The 24,121-nt window shown below is 50.0% G+C and overlaps 1 protein-coding gene across 4 annotated transcripts in view; it reads right to left on the bottom strand.

The window, feature by feature from the left end:
• The window catches only part of LOC146551363 (nucleolar protein 4-like), a 112,500-nt gene that overhangs the window by 23,870 nt on the left and 64,509 nt on the right, over positions 1–24,121 (bottom strand). For all 4 annotated transcript variants that reach the window (XM_085260150.1, XM_085260153.1, XM_085260151.1 and 1 more), the window contains one exon: positions 20,661–20,811. In XM_085260150.1, the coding sequence (XP_085116276.1) occupies positions 20,661–20,811 (151 nt within the window). The remainder of the gene's footprint in view (positions 1–20,660; positions 20,812–24,121) is intronic.

Below are 24,121 nucleotides of genomic sequence, written 5' to 3'. Positions count from 1 at the left end.
CAAGAACAATCAGAGCATATCAACCTCAGGCTTATTTCTAGTTGCTTTCAACTCTGTAAAAGATCCACTGTCAGGCACACGTATGACGATCTTTACAGAGACATGAATCAACTGAAGCAGCCACACTGTGTCTGTGGAAATACAGACAAAGATGAGGAGACCCAGCCTGCAGGGACCTGTGCACCCGGGACGCTCTCTGTCCTGAAGCTTGGGGTCAGGAAGGGTCGTTGCTGTGGGGTCAAGTCAGTGTCCAATAATGACGCCCCACGGGTAGAGGGGAGGGGCAGCTTTGATAAAACAGCATTATTATTTGACGGGCCGTCAGAAGCACATGCCGTCGTGCAATCACACATCAAAGCGGTCGTCATCATTCACTGGAGCCACATCTCGGGCATCGGCGCGTCTGACAGACCGTCGCTTCCTCCCTGACCTATAAAATCAGAGCAAATGGAAAACAGCATGAAGACATTAAACTGCTCTTTAGGGCGGCGGCACTGGAAACAGGAAGGCGGCTGGAGATGGATGATGTGTTTTAAAAGACGAGCACAGAGAGGAGCGACAGCTAAAAGCCCGATCAGTGAGATGGATGGTGATGAAGGGACGCAGCTCCGACCGTCAGGGGAACCGCATCGCTTTCTGCCGCTCATCGCTCAGATTTGTTTGAGCCTTGGTTTCATCTCTCGGCTGTTTGTCCTCCACTCTTCTTCCTCCTGCTGAAGCTCTGTCACTGACACCTTAGCCCTAATGAGACGGAGGAGGAGAAGTGATGGAGATTCTGTCCTGCAGGGCTCGGTTCTGTCATGAACGTGGACATCAGGAGGAGCTGGGTGGGGTTCCCACCTGTCAGTCATAAGAGCATGGCAGCTGAGACGTGATGGGTGGACCCTTAACGAGGAATTCATGGCCTCCATGAACAGCATGGAGCTTCATGTCTTACAGACACTCTGCCGAGTCACAGCAGCGAGCTTGCATCCACCCATGCCTGGTCTCAGGACAGCCTCGCATCCACCTCCAGCTCCTCTGTGAGGAGACAGGCGTCTCCCTGAGTCTGACCCGGGTCTTTATAGGTAGGATATACCTGAAGCGCTTCACCTGGGTGGTGTCCAGCATTCGTTCCCTTCGGTGTGCTGGAGCAGCAGCTCTCCTCTGAGGACACTCTCAGACCCACAGCCGACGGGAAGATCGAGCAGCTTCACCTCCACCTTCAACAGCGTCCTCCAACCTGAAGTGGGGACTTTTTCCATATGAGCCACACCTGAACTGCTCCATTGACGGTCACTGGATGATGGAACCCGAATACCCCACCAAGAAAGTCTGGGTACATCCAGAGCAAGCAGGACCAGTCTCATGACCTTCTGACCTCCTCACACATGTAGGAGAAACATGAAAGGTCCCAGAAGCTGAGAGGCACGAGGACGCCTGCACAGAGCCTCACACGTTTAGTCAGACGCACAAACTAGAACATCAAAAACCATAACATGCACGTCCCAGAGGTCACAAAGCCATAGTTAGCAACCTGTAACCCTTCAGATTGGAAACCAGTGATGCCCTTTCCATTCTCCAGTTTCTGCCTCCACCAGCTCCACAGCATGACATCACAAACAGAAAACCTGCCACCATCTCATCAGAGAAGATTCCCACATCTGAGCGAGGAACCACCTGACAACAGGACTAGGAATGGGTATCGTTTAGGTTTTATCCGATACCAGTACCAAACCGGTACTTTTGAAACGGTGCCGGTGCTAAGATAACAATGTTAGCCTTTTCTGCAGCTATGGGGCATATATGGCATCACTCTTGGCTGGAAGCAGTGCTTAAACAATGGAAAAAACACAAACTTTGTCCAAAAACCTCTCATGTTTAACTGTTTCCCTCTTTTTCTTTGGTCATTTTAGCCTTTTTGGCCAGGGTGAAGGGAGCATCTGCCATCAAACAAGAAGACAGCCGCATGTAGCTATGATGATGTTTGCTAGTTCACCTTACATGCATTAATGTAATAACGTGGTTAGCCTACTCAACGTAAATTACACACGAACAACATGAAGCTACTCACGCAGAGAAGAACGGCTGCTGCTGCATCATCATCCTCATCATTTCTGCTACACTGGCAGGGCTAGGGGCCAGGACTCTCCTCTTCATGTTTTTGGGGGATGTTGCTAACTCCGGGTCCGATAACAGGCACCACACCCGCAGTAGATGTGCTCGGTGTGAGGTCTCGCAGCAAGCTATCAAATACGGCGCATTTCTCGGCTTTTAACAAAACGCTATGCGTCGCCAGGTGTTTCATCAGATTCGAGGTGTTACTTCCTTTGACAGCATCACAGTATCAGCTTAAAGCACTTGTTGCTGCTGAGTTTGCATCTTTTGCTGTGAAGTACAGCCAGACTTTGACCGCTTCGCCTTGGGTGTTTTTAATCTGTAGCTCTGCTCTAAAAGAACGGACGTACCTGGGCCCGCCTACTATCCTTGGAAATGTAAAATGAATGGCTAGGATCCAAAGTGTATGACATCTCAGGAAAAAAAAGCACCGAAATGTGCGCTGCTTTTCGGTCTGGTTACTACCGTTTATGTCAGAACAGGTGCCATTATGGCACCGGACACCGGGACCCATCCCTAAACAGGACGAGAACCAACAGCAGCAGTGTGTGTGTGTGTGTGTGTATTGGGTGCAGAGCAGAATAGGAGGATGGTAGAGTCAGCAGAGGAGTAACAAAGACACGGCTGTCACAGCCTGCCACTGCTAACACACAGACACGCGTCCTTTGTTAGCCAACACTGTAGCGTGTGCTCTCTGTGCCCTGCAGAGGCTCGCACATGCACACTGGCTCTCTGTGCCGCTCAGAGACACCCAAACGGTCACGAGGGTCGGACACTGGATACCCGAACATGTGTGTGTGTTTGGGGGGATGCATCACATGCAGCATCATGCTACACAATACAGCACCCAGATGAGGAGCGTCAGCCTCATGGATCCTCCCTGTTTCAGCACAGACAGGAAGATGACTCAGTAGGTTAAAGTGAGGAGAACTCCATGATTATGTTTACATTCTGAACTCATGTTAAATCAATGAGCGTTTGTGAATGAGTTTATGATGACACTCTCACAGTAGCTCAGGATCATATACTGTATATTAAAGATGGTCTACCGTCTACTCGAAGGGTTTTTATGGAGTGCCTATTTGATGACAGGGTGCTACGTTATCAGCTAATGCTAGCTAGAGTGGTTGGCATATACTGTACAGGAGCATACCTGCTAAACAGTAATATCCAATGAAAATCCCCAAATATCACTCACAAACCTGAAGCTCCGCCTTCTTGGGCCCTCTGTTAGTACAGTGACCTCACAGCAGCCATATTATTGGTCACATGATGTCATTAAAAATGCTCCAAAAGGTTAGCACAGAGGTCCAGTTCAGCCTAGCACACCGCTAGCAGCTACAGCTGCACACGTCACCACCCACCTGTCAGTCAGAGGCCACGCCCCCAATCACCTCTGTACAGGTGTCATAAAGGACGATGTTATCTGCAGACCAATCAGTTCTTGTGTCAGGCTGTAAACATGTTTAACATGGGGTCTGACTCTCTGCTGCTTCTGCTGGACGTCAGCAAAACTGCAGGTTTGGGTGCTCTGCAGGTCGACGCGTGTTCACAGATTTAATCATCTCAAATGAAAAACATGAAACTTTCTGAACTGAAAATAATCCACAGTCCTGCCTGCAGCTGCAGTGTGTGTGTGTGTGTGTGCGCGCGCGCGCGAGCTGTCATTAAGAATTAATGGATGATGGTGTCTTCTGCCTTTAATGGTGGCACCGATCCAAACGCGGATGAAATATTTAGCATCACTGCTCCAGTTTTCCACTGAGTGAATTACACAAACCCACTGGTGGGGGAAAGCCCGGGTCACTCCTTTACGCCATGATGAAATTCATCATCTCAGGCGTGGAGGATAATGAGGTGAGATAATAGCTGTCACGCCGTAATCCACAGTCAGCGCAGTAATGCAGGATCTGGGCACTCAGTCAACCAGCTAATAGGATGGGACGAGCACAACGCCAGCGAGCGAGCCACCATGCCAGCACGACACACACACTCTGTCCTCCGGTGTGTGGTCCTCTTGCTTCCCCTCTCACTCACTTCCCTCTGTGGGCGGGGCAGCTGTGGAAGGTTCATGGGTCAGATGGCGAGCAGGCCTGGAGCAAAGGCAGCCTTGCTGCCAGTACAGAGGGACCAGTGTTCACCCAAAATAACTCCCTGCTCTGTAACGGTCTGCAATAACTGACCACAGACTTCGGTACACCACGCTGCATGTGCTCGAGTAACAAAGTTGTGGCTCCGCCCAGAAAAAAGCAAAGCAAAAGCCTCGCATCAGGACAAACCGGCCGATGAGTAAAATCACGTGAAAGATGACAAACACACTGCTGCTCACGGCAGCCTGCAGTCACACACAGGAAGTGTCAACAAAATAAAAGCATGTCTGCGCTTTGGTCTTCCATGTTTGTGTATATTGCTGCTCACCTCCTTGTGTCACTTCCTGTTTTATTTTGTTAGTCACTTTCTTTGTGCTCATAATGATCAGGGAGTCAAAACTAGGAGTGAACACCTGGAATAAAGAAGGTGGACGAGGAGACAGAGGAGAGGAGACAGGTCGTCCCTGCGCCAACTCCAACGAGCAAACTGGTGACCCTGCAGGGCTCCTGGGGCGTGTGCATCTTTTATATACAGTCTGTGGTGCTGCTAAGCTGATACGTGGACAGCTCATGCGCAGCACCTGAGCTGCTGCGATGCCTCGCAGTATTTTCTCTCCTCTGTCCTCGTCGTGCAATATTAATCGAGCCCGATCAGCAAAGGGAAGGTGGCAGACCGTGTGAGCGATCCAGTCCATCTTACCACCCATCACATCCCTGCACTCGCTTCCCGATGTCCCGTCTCTGCTCCTGAGACGAGCGGCAGGAGGCGTGGCTGTACGCACACGCTCGACATGTTTGACGAGCCTCAGCTCCTTTAAATGTGTAATAATCACACAGTTTTATCAGAGTCTGTGTGTGAGAGCCAGAACACTTTCACAGGAAGTGACGAACACGGCCACAAAGTCTTAGTGTGTGTGTGTGTGTGTGTGTGTGTGATGGGGGATCAGCAGAGAGGATTACATGTCTTTAAACAGAGACTGATCTGTTCTGGGATCAGGAGGATTAACTCCGCTGCTGATGAGCCCGGCGCTGCGGCGTTCATGGAGAAGGCGTGTTCTTGTTTCCTGATGAGGCCTTAAAGAATGAGACGCAGCCAGCGAGCTGTAAAGTTTAAACATGGGGCCTGACTGACTGCTGCCTCTGCTGGACATCAGAGGTCCTGCAGTTTGGCGCCTCGTTAGAAGGCGGTTCTTCGTAGAGCTGTTCGATATAACGATATCAGATGACGATGTGAAACCGTCTGTCGTTTCATTTTTACGCTATCGTTTGTTTCGTGGTGTCGCAAAATAAACTTTTTTACGGTTTATTTTTCGTGGCTCTGATGGTCACTGTGGTGTTAATTCCTTAACGTTCTCTTATATTTAAAATAACGACGGTAAACCCAGCGTGCGGCTCTGCTGTCTGCTTTAGTATTTTCCACATAAACCTTTCACAATAAAGCTGAAGATCCTGTTGAGATTTTTCAAAATAAACTGAAATGATGACAAACAGAAGGACCAGTCCAAACAAAGCCAGGACCTTATTCCTAAACCGGGGCTACCTCTGTAGCACGGACATGGTTTGGTTATGAAAAGTTTCATGCATCGGTCAAAACACTCGACTCCAGGTACACGACGCTGAAACACTTCACACAGGTCGAGCTGTCATGTCGCACAGCCCAAGGTTTTAGGACAAATAAACGGACTTGCAGACTGACACTAATACATCAGAGTTTCTGACATTAACGGTTTTTAACCACATGATGTAATCTCAGAGCTGCTATGACACACCAACAGGAAATCAGTTAACACACGTACAGCAGACCCTGAACGCAGCACGGCGTGGGTTCCTCTGTCACTGACCTGCTGGTTTCTGATGGTTTGTGTTAAAGTAAAAAGAGACAAAAACAATAAAATCTGCAGTTTAATTAAAAAACAGATGGTTTGATTCAATCAGGACACAGAGGCCCTGATACTGGAGGCTATTTTTAATGTGTGTGTGTGTGTGTGTGTGTGTGTGTGTGTGTGTGTGTGTGTGTGTGTGTGTGTGTGTGTGAGAGAGAGATACGGGTTGTTGCACAGAGGCCTGGGATCAAGCACACGAGGCTTTAAAAACACGCGTGAGCGCCACATTTATCTCTCGACTGTGTATAATTCATCACACGTTTCACATTATGGAAACATCTTCACAGCTCCGCCTGCACCTCCGGAGGCTCCACCTCCTCTGTGAGAGGACGAACCCACTACAGGGACCGTCCATGTTCCTGAGTGGGTGAGGGGAGGGAGGCGCCAGACAAAGGAGGAGGATGGAGGAAGAAATGTAGCGGGGACGGGGCTTAAGCAGGCGTTTTGACTCGATGTCACACACGTGGAGAGCAGAGCTTACCGCGCCTCGACAACATTACCGCGGACAGGAAGTCGACGTTTGAGCCGACATCACTCCAACCCTCTCATGTCTTCCCCTGCATTTTACTTTGAAAGTCTCAGCAGGAAAACATGAATCTGAATATTGATCACTGATGGATTATTCTGTTCTTTATGGTGCTGCTTACTGAAATATGGCCTAACCCCAACATTAACGATGACTTATTAATAATAAATAATCAATTATTAACAAATGTATTAATAATTGATTAATAATAATAACAGAGGAAACAAGAAAACTGAAAGTGTGAAACACCAGAAACAAAGCTCTCTTTATGAAAGTGGACACGAGCTGAACCGTGTAACCAGAATTCCTGCAGTCCTCGAATGCCTCGTCCTGCCTGGCCATCCTGGCAGAACACGTCCCGGCTCTTCCCTCGATCACATGATTCCTCCCCCTCGCCTTCATCCTCTCCCCTCGCTCTGTCCCCATCCTCTTCCTCAGCAGGCTGATTTCTACATTTGGGTGGGAGGGGTTGTTTGTTTATTCTTCATCCTCTCTCCTCCTTCCTGAGGCGTCCACCGTCAGCCTGTTCATTGCTGAGCGAGGCAGCTTTAGCAGGAAGTCACGTGACTCGTGTCTGTTTGTGTTTGTTAATAGCCAGCGAGGTCATCACTGCCCGAATGACCTACTTCCCCGAGCGGCAGCGTCGTCAGCGTTCCTGCGTTTGACGTTCCTCTCACCAGCGGCGAGGAGTGAATGTGTCCTCTCGTTACACACCTGCACGCTTTCATGCATCACCTCTCCAGATGAGAGCTGCTCCGTCATTGGTCAGCTTTAAATCCCTGCTGTGTGTGTGTCTCAGGCTGTGACGAGGCCACCACACGGGTGCAGGTTTGACTTTTCCCAGCTGATCCTAAATGAAACCTGACGCAGACAAATGTGTCTTCATGTTCCCGGGTGTGAGGATGGCGCTATAAGCAGGTGGACTGTCCTCCTGAGCGCTGCCGTGTCCGTGTTCTACAGAAACACGTAAACGCACCACCTGCAGCCGGGGGCTGTACTGACTTACGGTAAATTAGGTTTGCTTTATGATTTTGGGGCTCGACATGAACGACTGATGTGGAGCTGATGTGAGCCGCTGCTGAGGATCCGGCCTGGACGTCTCTTGTTTCCGGCTCGTTCTCTTCTTCCTCGTCTTTTGGAGACGGCGAGCAGATCGACTCGGTCGCAGTTAAACTCTGCCTTGTTTCTCCCTCAGGCTTCGTGTCTGCCCCGCCCAGCCGTGGGCTGCTCTCGCCCTTCGTATTCTCCCATCAGGCGGGACAAAGTGACTTTATATCAATGAAACTTGACTAATGTAAGATAATGACTTCCTTGCTGAGCAGATATGGGTCTGTCTCCATCATTAGGCTTTTTCTGTGCTGCTGCCTCTTCACTGATCTGATTTGTCTCAGTTTTGTTTCTGAGCTTAAAATTGATTTTTCCTTTATAAAAGGAAGGAAACGCAGCAGCCTGTGCGAGACTGACGCTCTGCACCGAGCTCGGAGACGATTCCAGACACGGAGACTAAAGACGTGATTTCAGCTGCAGACTTCTTGAGAAACACGTCCTCTTTCTGAAAAATGTCTTCTTCTTCCTGTGTGACATTATTGAAATCATCGAGGTTAGGATGTGTGAACAGACTCTGAGCCTGCCTCCAGCAGCCAGCAGGCGGGTCTGTCAGCACCAAACAGTATCACCGAGCCTCAGCTCAGTCTATTAATCACTACAGCAAACCAGGGTCAGAACCAGGAGGAAGCAGGGTCAGAAGCAGGGCCAACATTAGAGGAAGCTGAGGCGCTCTTTCACCTGTCTCGTGTAAATCAAAGCTAGTTTGCTAAACGTGATATCCGATTGGAGGCAGCAGTGACTTCAGCCAACGGTAAACGATGACACAAAGCAAAGCTCTGATATGTTCCACAGGTCAAACTACGACCAGTTAGCCAGGCAGCTTTACATTCACAGCATCCCTGTTACAGTTATAATGGAACAGACCAGTAATTGTGCAGTGATTTTCAACTGTGAGCTGCTGGTAGAGAAGAAAGTACAAGAACTTTCATCTGTCCAAACATTCACTCAGTCACACTGATGGACGCATCAGAGGAACCTCAGGGTTCAGTAACTTCCGCAAAGACCACCCAAGGTGGTGCAAACACGAGCCGTGGGGATCAAGTAACAGGGTTTTTAACAGCAACAGTAAACCCGAGCTAAACCCGAGCTAAACCTCAGCTAAACCTCAGCTAAACCAGAGCTAAACCTCAGCTAAACCTGAACTAAACCAGAGCTAAACCTCAGCTAAACCAGAGCTAAACCTCAGCTAAACCTGAACTAAACCAGAGCTAAACCTCAGCTAAACCTGAGCTAAACCTCAGCTAAACCCGAGCTAAACCAGAGCTAAACCTCAGCTAAACCCGAGCTAAACCTGAGCTAAACCCGAGCTAAACCTGAGCTAAACCCGAGCTAAACCTCAGCTAAACCTGAGCTAAACCAGAGCTAAACCCGAGCTAAACCTCAGCTAAACCTGAGCTAAACCCGAGCTAAACCTGAGCTAAACCAGAGCTAAACCTGAGCTAAACCCGAGCTAAACCTGAGCTAAACCAGAGCTAAACCAGAGCTAAACCCGAGCTAAACCTCAGCTAAACCTGAGCTAAACCCGAGCTAAACCTGAGCTAAACCAGAGCTAAACCTGAGTTAAACCCGAGCTAAACCCGAGCTAAACCAGAGCTAAACCAGAGCTAAACCTCAGCTAAACCAGAGCTAAACCCGAGCTAAACCTCAGCTAAACCCGAGCTAAACCTGAGCTAAACCAGAGCTAAACCTCAGCTAAACCCGAGCTAAACCTGAGCTAAACCCGAGCTAAACCAGAGCTAAACCTCAGCTAAACCCGAGCTAAACCTGAGCTAAACCCGAGCTAAACCTGAGCTAAACCTGAGCTAAACCCGAGCTAAACCAGAGCTAAACCTCAGCTAAACCTCAGCTAAACCTGAGCTAAACCCGAGCTAAACCAGAGCTAAACCTCAGCTAAACCTCAGCTAAACCTGAGCTAAACCTCAGCTAAACCCGAGCTAAACCCGAGCTAAACCTCAGCTAAACCCGAGCTAAACCTCAGCTAAACCTGAGCTAAACCTCAGCTAAACCCGAGCTGTGAGTTGAAGATAAAACCAGCGATGGTCCTGTCATTACTTTACTGCTCCTCACATCATCCAATGAAGCCACTGTCAGCATCATCCTGTCGCCACGCACATGTGAGGACCACAGCGCACAACATGAACACACAAAGCTGTGACTCACACACAGCATGTGTGAGCGGATCACATGCTGTGTGTGACCAGCATGAATGAGTTAAAACAAAACAAAAGGCCTCTCTGTTGCCCTCAGCAGCCATCACACCGTGAGTCCACACTCATCTTCAGTATAAATGAACCACAGCCATTTTCAGAGGAACCTGGTTGCGCTGGCTCCCTCTGAGCTCTGAGAATTTGCTGCTTTGAGCGCAGAATCATCTAGTTTGTGACATCTTACAGAGGAAATTGCTGAGTGAATCGAGGATGTTGCGGTCAGCGCTGTTGGTTGGACAGGAACGTCTGATTCTCAGCTCAGACTAACTTCAGAGTGATTCACACTGGTTCCCTTTGGTGCTTCCTCTGCATCATCTCAAAGAGGATGCATACCAAAGTGCACATCTATCACGGCCACGGTTCAAAGTACTCCTCCTTATTCTGCAGCAGTATGGAAATCAAAGAGGCATCAGTCAGAGCTTGGTGTATTCCTCTGACGTCTCCTGCCTTTATCTCCCCGTTTAAATTCTCTCATCATCAGTCTGTTTGTTTCTGATCTCCACCTCTGCTGCTCCCTGCCTCCTACTTTCTTCCTCTCATTATCCAAACTGCAGTTCTTCCCTCCTCTCCTGCCTCCGCCGTGAAAAAGGTGACACGTGTTAAACCCGCAGCTTGACTCACCTGAGACCGAGGCTGGGGTTGATGGCGTAACCTCGCAGTAATACGTGCACATCCTGACTCGCACTTCCTGTTGCCTCTGACGAGGGCTGTTGCACCGACAGCATGTTTGGCTTTCAGTGTTTTCTAGAACAAAGCGAGCTCTGTGTCCTTTTAGCGAAGCTCAGACGAAATCGACCAACGAAAGAACCCCAGAGGTCGCTGCGATGACGACCTCCTAACTGAGCCTCCACAGCCCATGTGACCATTTCAAAGACAAAAGCAGCCCCGTAATGTTTGTCCGAGCAGCACATTCAGATGCTGCGTAGTGGACTGCGCTGGTGGTTAGACGTGCATGCGTGGTCTGCCGCCAGGAAACGGTGCGGCTAGCTTCTCATTAAAACACGACGAAATGTCGACGCCTGAGAGGAAGAGGGGAGCAGACACCTTTCACAATAAGACACTCTGTAAATGTTTAGTTGACTGAAATTAATCAGACTTTGCTGTCATATGTAGTGCTGGGTGGGCCGAGCCTGGGTGGGCCGAGCCTGGGTGGGCAGGGCCGGGTGGGCGGGGCCGGGAATCTCTACACCTGGGTAAAGGTGGAGAACGGCCCGAGGACAAAGCCGTGCTGCAGATCTCGCTCACTTCCTCTAACACTCACTGATCTTTGGAGCAGCAGCGAGCGGCAGCGTGGCGTCAGGAAACTCACAAGTGAGCACGAAGGAGAAAAGACAGGAGGTAAACATATGAGAGGGTTACCTAGGCAACCGGAGTTTGGGACGACAACAAACAGCCAGCCGCCAGCGCGACGTGTGCGAAGGGGCGTGTTTTAACCTCATCCACAAACCTGATCGCACAGCGTTTCAAGTAGCGTCCATCCTCAGGCGTGGTCTGTGGTTTGAGCGCCACTCAGCAGCCGTTAGACACACCCTAACCCTCCGCCATGTTTTTATCTGAACCATCCTCACGTCTCCTTCCTCCACCCCACTCATCGCTTCAGCTCTCTGTCCTCCACACGTCTCAGTGTGTGCGTGTGTGTGTTTTTCTGCGTGTGTGTGTGTGCATGCCTGTGTGTGCGTGTGTGTGTGTGCAGCCTTGAGAGGTGAAAGACAATGCTGGGAGCTCCTCCCTGCCTTCCTCCCACACACACACACTTACAAAGACACAGACTGTGGAGTCTTTCTCCTCCTCGACCTCGCTCTCTGCACCACTCCCACACACACATTCCCGCAGCATCAGCCACACACACACACACATGTGCATGCACACACACAGACACACACAGTGCTAGCTTTGCGGTTGGCTCTGCATCCCTCGCACCTCCCCGGGTTTCTCTCTTCCCAGCAGTCCTGTATCAGGTCCTAACTCGCCCCTCGAGCCTCATTTATCCTGGAAACCTTCACCGTCTGATCCTGATCTCTGCTGCGCATAAATCTCCTCTCGTGTTTCACACATATGGCCCAGACCCCCTCCAGAGTCAGCCCCCGTCTCCCCCTCAGAGCTGATGAATCTATCCAGTATCTCTCGCTGGCTCGTTCCTTTCTCTCCTCCAGCGCCTCACATCTACTCCAAACTACCCCGAAGGCCTCGCCCCAGGGTATTATATCCCAACCTGGCACCCTCTGCTGTAACCCCGCCCCCTCACAGTCCCACATCCTCCGTATTTACACAGAATAAATACAGCGCTGTATTTATTCCCCTCCATAAAACTTTGTGTCCAGTTTAAATGATGACTTAATTATGTCTTCTAAGGCTGTAATCTAACCGTGTGTCACATCAACCCCGACACAGAGACGCTCAAATTTATCCGTCATGCATCCGAAAACAGCCAGAAACGGTCAGGAGTTTGGGAGGCGGACCTCGCCGCTTTAATCTGGCGTCTCGACTTTTATGTGAAAACTTCTGAGAAATGTATGGAGTCAAATACGAGGAATGGAGTTCAGGCTGTTCATAAAGTTTGTCGTAAAGTGTTTGACGGAGGTCAGAGGACATAAAAAAATCAAAGAGACATAAACCGGAGAATAAAGAGCGGCTGCTTCTCAGCGGCAGACGCCGTTGGTTCAATAGTCTGGAGCAGGATTTGGAGACAGCGCTGCATTTACATCCACCCACACACACAGCCTCCATCTGCTGTCTGCACACACACTTTACCAAACTTTATGACCTCGCTGTAAAACTTGACTGCCTGTCACAGCTCACCTCCGTCTGTGACGACAGCAAACTCAGCCCAGCTCCACCTGATGGAGTTTTATACTGGAGTCACCCTTACAACAACAACAACAACAACAACAACAACAAGAGTGCACAAATCAGGAACCAGAATCACAGTTTTAGTTCAAATTAGGCTTCAATGAAGTGCCTTTAGTCTGTACACACACACACACACACCTACCTCTGTGTGTGTGTGTGTGTGTGTGTGTGTGTGTGTGTGTGTGTGTGTGAGATAAATGAAACAGTGAAACCACAAAGTTGAGGTGGAAGATAAAATGTGGTCTGATCCTCGATCAAAGACAGGAAGTGGAGATGAAACTTCTGTGTGGGCTGAAGCTCGACGCAGGAATTTGACTGTGAGCTCTCGCTTCTCATTGGTGCAGATACAGCACCTCCCATCACCTGGTCCTGATGCACCTGAGGAACAGCGCGACACTCACATGATTCTAACGACCGAAGGCGTCGTTGACACATGAAAGCAGAACCAAGCCATCGTATTCAGAACGAAGTGGACGAGCAGTCCTGGAACCAATCAGAGCTCAGCCTGAGCCCCCGAGACAGGAAGGACAACGACCCCCGAGGACCTCGACCCCCTGTGTCTCACCTCATTACACCAACTTTCACGTCCCTGAAAAAGTTCCTGAGAGTAAAAGCTGCAGAAAGCTTGCGTGGAAGCGGCGCTCGGGGGCGGAGGGAGGACACGAGCGCCGCACTTTGTGTTTGCGTGAATAGATACGACATTGAACAGAGAGAAAAGGAGCGAAGACAACACAACGCCACAAAGGCTGACCCGAGCGTATCATCGCTTCTGTTCACAGAACAATGCCGGAGCGCCGAAGGACGACTGAGCGGCCTCGACTCTGAACGTATTCACGTGTTTTCACACGGCGAGAAGTAAAACATGAACAACGGAGAGCGATGAGGAGGGCGGAGCATTAACACAGGAACATGACGAGCTGGAGCCGAGCGGCTCGACGGCCTCGAACGACTCATCGGGATAACGGAGGAAGCACGTGTGACGGAGCGACGGGCATCAGTGTCCCGCCGACACGAGCGTGAGCTCCTCACCAACACGCCGCAGCTCAGGAGACATGAGAAGCACTGCTGTGACACTGAAGCCGTTTGAACCCCCAACACCTCCGCCCTCAAACACCACCCACCATTTCTGCTGCAGCCGAGGAGTGGAGGTCACATTCAGTGCTCCTGAAATCTCATCAGGATGCCAGCCTCCGCCCACAGCAGCGAGCGGACCAGCACCTGAATTCTGGAGCTCGCCACGTCACAATTATTGGTTGGAGATGGACTTCGTCAGGGCTGGCCGTTTGATTTGACGGCGTAAGGGTCGGCGAGCTGAGGGTCTGAACTGAGCCTTTACTGAAATCAGCAGCAGAACAAAAGCATCACAGGCCTTGATGCTCGGACACGCCGCCATCGCCAGACACTCGCTACACGTGTGCGGCTTAGACATGACAGCGTGACCTCGTCCTTCAGCTCGTTACACCCCCCCTCCTGTCAACCTCCCCCACAGCGCCCCTCACCCACTTCAACAAGCAGGTGTTTGTTCACCTGTGTGAGTGTGTGTGTCTCTGTGTGTGTGTGTGTGTGGGTGGGGTGGGGGGGGTTATGTTCCCTCTGAGGGGGGCAGCTGATAACAATGGGTACAAATTTCAGATTGGGACACTTTATGGAGCCAACCTTTGGACGTCCTCTGAACCATAAAACACCATAAAACAATAACACACACACACACACACACACACACACACACACACACTTTAAGGCAGTGTAATAAAATAAGGAGGCACACCTGGGGGGTGACCTGCGGGGCCTCACAGATAAGAGCGAGGACGGCGATGTGGACAAGCGTTCACCTCGTCTTTACTCGTGCAGTAAATCAGTTGCACAACGAAGACGCCAAAAGTAAGGACGCGGGCAGCAGAAAGCGAGCTCTGACTGCACACGTGCAGAACATCTGCCGTCGTCACCCTCGGGTTCTTCCTCTGCTGGACTTGTGAAACGTGTGATATGAAAATGCGAAATATTTTACATGCAGGTAGCTTCTCCTTTCTCAGGAGTGAAAAAAGCAGCCAATGGCGGCGCGTGTGAGACCGCACAGTCCAGCGATGACTAACACTCCTTCCTGTTACTCAGCATCGCTCTCCACCGCACGCAATCAGACGGAGACTGAAAACAGTCTCGTCTGTGACAGGGCGAAGGTCACGGGAGCGTTCGGAGGGGAACGGCGAATCTGCAGACAGGCCTTCCCCCGGAGTGGCCCGAGGTCAGGCGGATGTGAGACCGTCTCTATCGCTCGCCGAAGACGACAGAGAGCAGAACAACAACCGGTCGAGGTTTCCGGCTCCCGGGCTCAGCGTGATGTTCTCCGTCACATAAAAACCAGAAAAGATGGCCATCAGCCGCATGCTGCCACGTGTTAGCAGCGCCTCCATGAAAGGCTGGAGCTCCGCCTTCTGTTAGTGACTTCAAAGCAGCCATGTTATTGGTCACACGATGCCATTCAAAATGCTGGCAGCTACAGCCGCCCATGTCCCAATCCACCTGTCAGTCACAGAGGCCACGCCCCTGATGATGCAAACAGGCGAGTTGGTGGTTGGTTTCTCTGCCTCACACTGCTCAGAGCAGCTGATCCATCTCTGCTCCATCACAGAGTGATGAAGAGTCCTCTGAGCAGTGACTCTGACACATTTTCCATCAGCTTTCTCTTCTATTAGTGACGTCTGCATTTCCCAGAATCCTCTCATCAGTGACCCGAGAGCTGCTTTCAGCCTCAGAGTGAGCGCCACAATAATGGGCTGGGAAAATTGCAACGCCGCTGCAAACCCCATTAGGCCATTTCCACAAAACGCTCCACATCCCACAGTGCAACACACACACACACACACACACACACACACACACACACACACACACACACACACACACACACCAGGCTGCAAGCCCACGCCGCTCTGAGAGCTCAGCAGGTTTAGTCAGACGCTTGTTTAAAGAGTGTCGAGTCTCTAGCAGAGCTCATTACAGGCAAGCAGGAGGCTGCAGCTAATTACTCACACGCACACACCTCTATACAAACATGTCAACAGGTTGTGCTCAGACACAGCAGGAGCTCATTCCAGCCTAACAAAGTGTGTGTATATATATATATTATATGTTGTACATATATTTATTAGTTTCAGATGTAGCCGTTCTTGTATTTTGCACAACTCTGTTGCTTGTGAAGCTCGCACACAAGAATTTCACTCACATGTGCTGTACCAATGTACCTGCACATGTGATGTGACAATAAAAGTGATTTGATTTGAGATCTGTGTGTGTGTGTGTGTGTGTGTGTGTGTGTGTGTGTGTGTGTGTGTGTGTGTGTTTGGGGAGGAGCTAATATTAATTGCACAGCCTCTTAGCATGTTTTAGTTTCAAGGTGTGTGTGTATTAATAATTAAGCAGTGACTGTAGCCGGCACAGCAGACACACACACACACTTACAACATTTCAAACTCTTCATCTTTATTGATTTCTTCTCCTTTTTGTGTTTTAGTTATTTTCACTGTGTTGAGGCGGGTCGCTCCTCCACGATGTCTCCAGCGCGTCTGCTCCCCGAGCTGAGCACCATCTGAGCTGTGCTACCGACCGGAGCCTGCTCCCTGCTTTGGCCCTGCGAGCGTCAGCCTGAATAACCTGCAGCAGCTCCGTGCCTGTGACGCAGAGCGCCACCACCCTGATGTTTGACCATTCACTGAAGGAAACTTCACAGAGTGCATTCTGGGTAGACCTCAGGCTTCTATCAGGAGTCTCAGAGTCTGCAGCTGATACCAGGATGGTTCCTGCTGTGGCAAAAGTGCCTTCTGAAGTTTCCTCCAGTGAATGATCGGAAACAGATCAAAGATGGAGCAAATCTGATCTGTCCATCGAGGCTCCTGCAGCGCTCCGATCGCCCTGCAGTTTATACAGGAAATGTCTCGATGCGCCGGCTCCACCAGGGGAGGAGGTACGCAGGATTTAATCTAATGCTCCTTCCTCTGCTCTGCCTCCAATTCATGCCTGACCTCCACCCTTCAATCCATCCTGCACCCTCATCCTCAGACTGCCTCCCCCAGCTTGATTGCAGGAGGGGGGTCAAAGTCATCCTGTCACTTGTTTCCACCGGCCTACTTTCCCGCTGCGCCACATCTGACCAGGCAGAGGGGAACGGATGTGTACACACACACACACACACACACACACACACACGGAGGTGAACTCTGCTCCTCGTCACTCTTCATCCTGCCCGTCCTCCTCACAGCTCACCTGTCCCACTGTCCTACCTGTCCATCCTCCTCCCTGGACACAGCAAAGGCAGGCTCTCAGCATCGAGGACACCAACTAGGGAACATAACCACTAAAATAACCACAGCCAGACAAAAGGAAGAGGAGGTGAAATATTAGGAGCAAGTGCAGCACAGACGATATCGAGGCCCCTTAACTCCAGCAGTCCTCGTGTCAGTGAGCATCTGCATACTGAGGCCTAAATAACTGCTTTTCTAATCCGCTTTGTTACACAGGATAGCGTGAAAACGTCGCTTCCACTCGATTTTCTCCTCAGTCAGAGACACAAATGTCTTTGAGCGCTCGTCTCGCTCGTGCAGGACGCTGCACAGTCTGACAGGTACAACAGCTGGCAGGAAGGAGAAGCCGTCCCCTTACTGGGCACTGAAGTGTCGGAGTGTTTGATAATGATCGTAAAACAGAGCGACTCAGCCGTGGATCTGTCGTGGCAGTGAAAGCAGTTTGTTCATTCTGAGCTGTGTCTTCATGTTTCATGTTCCACTCTCAGGAGGATCAATAAGATCAGCTGCTCTTTGTTGCTGAAGAACAACATGAAGCTGTGCAGCACCTTCACAAACAAGGGAAACTTTACTGGAACATCTGTAACAGCAGCAGCTTCCACCTCAGTGTGTCATGTGATCACTATGTTGGCTCCTCAGGTTCATGCTCTCCCTTCCTCCTCCTGATGTCACTCTCATCATCCCTCCTGCCCCGTCTCCATTCCCCTCTCCACCCTCAGCTCGTCCCCTTTGGAGAGGATCTGTGATGTCAACTCCATCTCCTGACAAGCCCTCTTCATCCTCGTCCTCCAGCCAGGGGGCGGGTCAGCAGAGCAGAGGATCTGGTGTGGATGTGGCTTTGGGGGAGGGATGAAGAGGACGCTTAGCAGCCAGAAACGAGAGGCAGTTGAGGGGCCACTTATGAGGGGGACGCACTCCCCTCGGAGGCAGCGCGATGTGGAGAGGGCAGCAGCCTCTCAGAGAGCGCCGCAGATGACCGAGAGCTCAGGCCGTGGTCGTCTCCTCCAGCAGCAGCTGAATAAATTTACACAGACAGCCCGAGTCGAGGTTGACGCTGCTGCAGAGCTGCTCCGCCACCGGCTCTCATATCACAACTGTCAGATACAAACAGCTGGACGGAGCCCACGCTCTGGACCTCAGAGCACCACTGTCCTGACAGAGCCCGCAATCACCAACATGATTGATTCATACAACACACGACGAAGGACACGTTCTTTACACGCCTGCGTTCATGTTGGTTTCATCAGGACATCGTGCTGCTGCTTTCTTTAAACTCAGTCACCCACTAACCATGGCTGAGTCTAAGTAGTGAGAAATGGTACATAGTAGCTTATTTCAGACTCTTTGTTAATCTGATGCCTCTAACCTCCCGCTGAGCGCCGACGCCGCTCGCAGTAACACGAGTTTAAAATAGTGGCGCTTTCACTTTAAAGAGCAGCTCCATGAGAGTGTAGAAGCAGCAGGAGACCGCCGTAGGGCGCCGGGGGCGGGGCCCGATAACAATTGCACAGCTCTCCTGATGGTAAACTGACAGGCAGCACACAGACGGGCCTCGCACTGACGTGAAAGACGATCAGGATTTCTTCATCTTTTAAAGAAGATGGCGATCGGAGCCCCCCCCGTCTGAGCGTGTTGGAGATTCCTGCTGTGCGTTAGAGGCCGGGGGGGCTTTCTGCCCGCTTCCCTCTTGGATCGGACTCTAGCAGGAAGCCACTTCACCCTCGCCGCTCCTCTGAGTGCGGAGGCATTTGGACGCCTACGCCGCTGCTCTGGCGTCTATGCGAGGTGCAGGCAGCACACTGACCTTTGAATAACAAGGCCCTGTACACTCCGCCACCCACTGAAGGCTCACAGCTCGCCGCCTCCAGCTGGCTCTCTCCCACAATGCAATGCTCTCCAAACAGTCCCAGCACCAGCACCACAGACACAGGCGAAACAGGGACTGTAGCGCTGATGATGCTTCCACCTGCGCGCCTCATTGGTTGGTGGATTTTATTTTATTATGACATCACGCATCAAACAATATGCTAACAGCTAACCTGAGCAGAACTCAGCGCGGCGGCGTCTCCAAGAAACAGCATGAAAAATGATCATCATCGTCCCTGCACGTTACAGCACCTCGTTAACCTTTCTAATAAGGACAGCAGACACCGACTTCCTGTCCAGGCCCCTGACTTCCTGTCCAGGCCCCTGACTTCCTGTCCAGGCCCCTGACTTCCTGTCTGATCAAATACACACTGCATGATAATGAGGGAGCCCACAGGGACAATATACTACTGTTGTATATACCACAGAGCAGAGGTGTCAAATATAAGGCCCGGGGACCATTATCGGCCTGGCAAAGAATCCATTCTGGCCCCGTCTTTAAAGTGAAGAAGAGAATAAATTTAGACGGTAAAATAATGACCTCCAATCCACGCCACACCCAATAATCATGGATGGGGTAAATAGATACAGAAATAGATGCACAGTAAAGCAGAAATCGGTCCACTAAAGATCAAAGTGTGTTAGAGCGCAAACATCTCAGTTTACACAAAGTTACGTTTATTGTGATGGTTACTGTTTGGAAAAAGCCACGATTAAGTGTTTAATCACAAACATGTTTCCTCCTCCTGCAGCAAAGAGGCCAGACTGATGAAGATCAGCCACCCTCCTCACATCAGACTCAGGGTTCAGTGCTGTGTATTGATGAACGGCGCGCGCACACACACACACACACACACACACACACACACACACACACACACACACACAGGCTTGCAGGTAATTGCTGTATTCTTGCAGCATTAGGAGACGAGTGTCTTCAAAGTGAGCGCTCCTCACAGCAGGAGGACCTATTAAAGGAGTAACGTGAAAGAGGAGGACAGGTGAAGGTGCGACACAGACAAACTCTTCGAGGATGTTTCAGCCACATCACTCCCAGAGTACCTGCGAGACACCAGGCTGCTCCGTCACACTGAGGATGAAGCTTCCACGTTGTTTCTAATGAATAAAGTTCCAGTTTGGTTTAAGGTCTCTGCTGAAGTCTGAGGACGCGAGCGTGTTAGCTTAGCATGGCCGGAACAAAAAGCTGAATGTTGCCGACTTCCACCTGAAGTTTCTACACGTCCTCGTCTTCAGCAGCTCTCAAAACTACACAATCATCTTCAGGTGGAAGAAGGCGTTATTTGGTCTTTCAGGTGGGCGTAGCTCAAAGTGATGTCACAACAACTGCACAGGTGTGAGAGGATCATGTGACTGCAGCACTGGCTTCAAACACACCAATCATAGCAAGCCTCTAAAACATCCTGTTACCTCGTTAGGACGGCCCACCTGTGGAAGGCTTCCTGTTTCCTATCACTTTATTCAGCAGCAGACGGCGCCGGCGCGCCGCCATCACACGAGGTGACGCAGGAGAAGCTTTAGCGAGATGTTTCAGCGCAGCACATTATCTGGTGTGACCTCCTGAACCCGCTGCAGGGATTAACAGCAGGAGCTTTTCTCTCTGATCACCATCTGCTCTGTCCACACATGCATGTTTCAGATAATCCGCACGCCTTCAAAGGAAACCTACACATCATCTCCACAAACGCAGCGCCCGGCGGGCGTGACGCCGCTCTTACCGTCGTCGTCTTTGCTGTGGGCGTTCTGCGGACTGTGGCGCATCCTCTCTCCGTGGCTCGATGGGCTCAGGTCTGACGCTGCTCCCAGATCGGCTGCTAGCCACGTGGGCTCGCTCATCTCGGCCTCCTCGCTGCTCACTGAACTGTCATCCTGAGAAACACAGACACAGCACGGTCACACATCCAGCCTCAGCCAATCGCGTTCGCAAACCAAGCACAGCTACATGTAGTGATGCGTGCCCCGCTGCAAACGAGGCTTTGGTGTAAAGTACTGCTGACATTTACAGAGACGGGAATATTTAAGAATACACAGGAAATCAGCAGCATCAGCGGCGCCGATGCATCGGTGCATCAGCCTGACGAGAAAAACACACTGAAGCTACAAAAAATAAACATCTGGAATAATAAAATCTGAAGTAATCCAACTGTGGGAACGACCAAAATCGAAAGAAGCAAAAACTAAACTTCTACCTAGGACTCGGCGATATGACCCCAAATTCATATCTCGATATTCTTTAGCTGGATGGCGATATATACGATATACATCTCGATATTTTTTTAAGCCATAAAGAACAAACAGAGAGTTCTTAGTCAAAGCTGCGTCCCAGATGTCACACGGGCACTTTTATTAACATACAGATGCAAATGAAAAAATTACTCAAAAATAAATTATGAGCATTTATTAAATAATAATGCTCCATAAATAAAAGAAAACAATGTTGTTTTTGTGCATAACAAAGAGCTCACAACTGTGCAGTCAAAATGTAAACTAACAGACGCTGAGCGTAATAACAAAGATTTCACAGCTGCTCTGTTCACAACTTCTACTGCGCGACCGACAGCCTGGAGTTTGAAATCCTCTTCTAATCCTAATCTAACGTGTCTCTTACAGGTGCCATTTATGGCCCTTATACACACACAGTACGGTAATATTACGTTGAAGCACAGTATGTATCACTCCGCGAGGCTCCTCGGTAGCCGTAATGCTCCGACAATCCATCAAGCGGTGCAGCTCCATCGCTTACCAAAGTCGTACTAAAACATTTTTTGACAGATTGCTGAGCGCCGTGTACCACCTAAAATCGGTTCATGGTCTGGGTCTGGGCTGCATGGCGTTAGTGTGGTTGGCTCGTTAGCGTGATTAGCTCGTTAGTGTGGTTAGCTCGTTAACACGTTGATGCCGTCCAGCCCCACGCACGGGCCGATGCGCAGTAACTCGTTAACGGAGATTTGCCGTGTCCATTTTGTCGCTGCCTGCAGGTGAAGCGATGGGGGAGGAGGGGGAGTTGTGTTCGGTGAAGGAGAGGCGAGGCCGAGTAACGTTGCGTAGAGACAAAAGTGGACGAAAGAGAGGCAAACTTGTGGTTCCACAACTCTAATTATAACGTAACATAGACTATATCGATATAAAGGATATTGTCACATCTTATATCTCGTATAAAATTATATTGATATTTTTTAAAAACTCGATATATCGCCCAGCCCTAATTCTACCCGTGTGTTCTGGCTCTCTCCCAAAGCAGCTTTGCATGAGTCACAGTTTGAAATAATCCTTCTTTAACTCACACTGAGCCCCCCTGCAGCTGCTCACTTCATCCTCTGTCTGAAACAAGCTGATTTAGCTCCTCCTCCTCCAAGAAAACTTTCTCCCCATTGGCTGCCCCTCACAAAGCGAGTTTATGCGAGCATCCAGCCCTGAGGCAGGTGATCCATGACGGGAGATCAGGAGGAGTTTAAGTTAAAGTGTTGCTTTAAGAAGAACTGTTCCATAAAGTTTGTCTGCAAACTTAAAGCAGACGATTGGTTCAAGCTTCATGACGAACGAGCTCTGAGTAAATGACACGCGTCACTTTGTGTTTCCCTTTTACTTTAAATTGACACATCATCAGAGAAACTGAATCTGAGATCCAGGAACAAGCAGGCAGGTTTCGGTCCATCTCCACATCAACAAATATTCTTGGCGTCTTCTGTAACGGATGAAAGATGGAAATAGACGAGGATCACACACGTTCCCTCTCAGCCGACGATGCATCGTTAGTGACACAAACCAATCTAAAGATTTATTAGAGAAAAACAAGAAACAGCCCCCAAGCAGGACGTGTGTCACGAGTCACGTCTGTGATCTCCACAAGCACACACACCTCGCCAATGAGCTGCTCCGCCTCCCTGCTGACAACCCACAGCACTCTGCATGCCTGTTTAAAGTCACCTGGATGAATCAAACTGTGTTTACCTGCCGTTTGAAACCGTTTTTAATCTCTTTATTTGCCTCTTTGTCGATGTGGGCATCCGTGGGATCCACCATGACGCCCGCTCCCGCGGTTTAACCCAAACATCAGAGCAAACAGCGAGCAGGAGGCGAGAGCGAGACGCCAAATCAAACAACACGAGCAGCACCTGCAGGCCTCGCCAGCAGCACCAGCGGCATGCCGACGTTTCTCTGAGCTGTTTTTCCTCCACCTCAAATACTCAAATACTCCTCGGCTCAGGCGGAGAACGCTGGGAAACACAGCAGATCTCATTAAACTATTATTAATATTACAATCCTGCTTATTCTGATTTTTTAAAATGGTCACAGACCGTGTCTTTGGACATCAAGCCTTTAAGACCTACCAAAGTCCGCCAGAGCTTATCTTTGTATTTTTACAGGCTGTAGTGCCGTTTTTCAGAGCATTTCAAGTTGCTATACATCAATACAACCATTACATCCCAGATGTTAATAATATGTCTGCATTAGGTCCATAGTAACTCCGTAAATTGCAAAAAAGCGGAATAAACTTCTAAAAACACCAGCATATCTCTGTAGGAAAACACTAAATTTCCCGTGAAAATGACGTCACTTCCGGTTTCGGGCAGGTAACGGCGGACGTGCGATAGTTCGCGCTGACGTCTGTTCCAATGTAGGAAGTGTTACGAACAGCTGATCAGATCAGCAAACATGTTTCTGGAATATTATGTTTTTGTTGCTGCAAGTGCTTTTTATGCAGTTTTTGCAAAGCTACATGTGGAAGGAAACCGTGACCGAGGACAAGCTGATGGCATCAGGTGTAAGTACAACTCCTCCGGTTTCATATGCAAAAATTATTGCGCTAGCTCACGTGGTTGCAGAGCTGCCGGGATTTAAAAATACTTAGAGCGCGCCCGCTCCGACCTGTCATAAAGGGTTAAAGTGATGTTGTTTAAAATTGGTCTCCACTCGACTTTTCCCACAAAAAAAACAACAGTCACAGATCAAAATAATCCTTCTTTATCTTATCCTTGGGCTTGGCGCAGACCCTCAGCTCCTCCTCCTCCCCTTCACCCATGACCACGAGCTGTGGGGCTGAGAGGATGAGATCGCGTATACGAGGAGCACAAACGAGCTTCCTCTGAGAGCGTCCGGGTCGGCCTTCAAGCTCGGCCGCTCAGGAGGAGCTCACCCACACTGAAGGGAGGCAGCTGAGATGTTTCCACGCTGATAG

This window comes from Mchenga conophoros, linkage group LG20 (assembly GCF_057382185.1).
Source record: "Mchenga conophoros isolate Kocher_MC1m ecotype Shallow Benthic linkage group LG20, M_conophoros_male_GT1.1, whole genome shotgun sequence".
Classification (NCBI taxonomy): Eukaryota; Metazoa; Chordata; class Actinopteri; order Cichliformes; family Cichlidae; genus Mchenga; species Mchenga conophoros.
The sequence above is the reverse complement of the archived record's forward strand: the minus strand, read 5'-3'. Positions and strand labels throughout refer to the sequence as shown.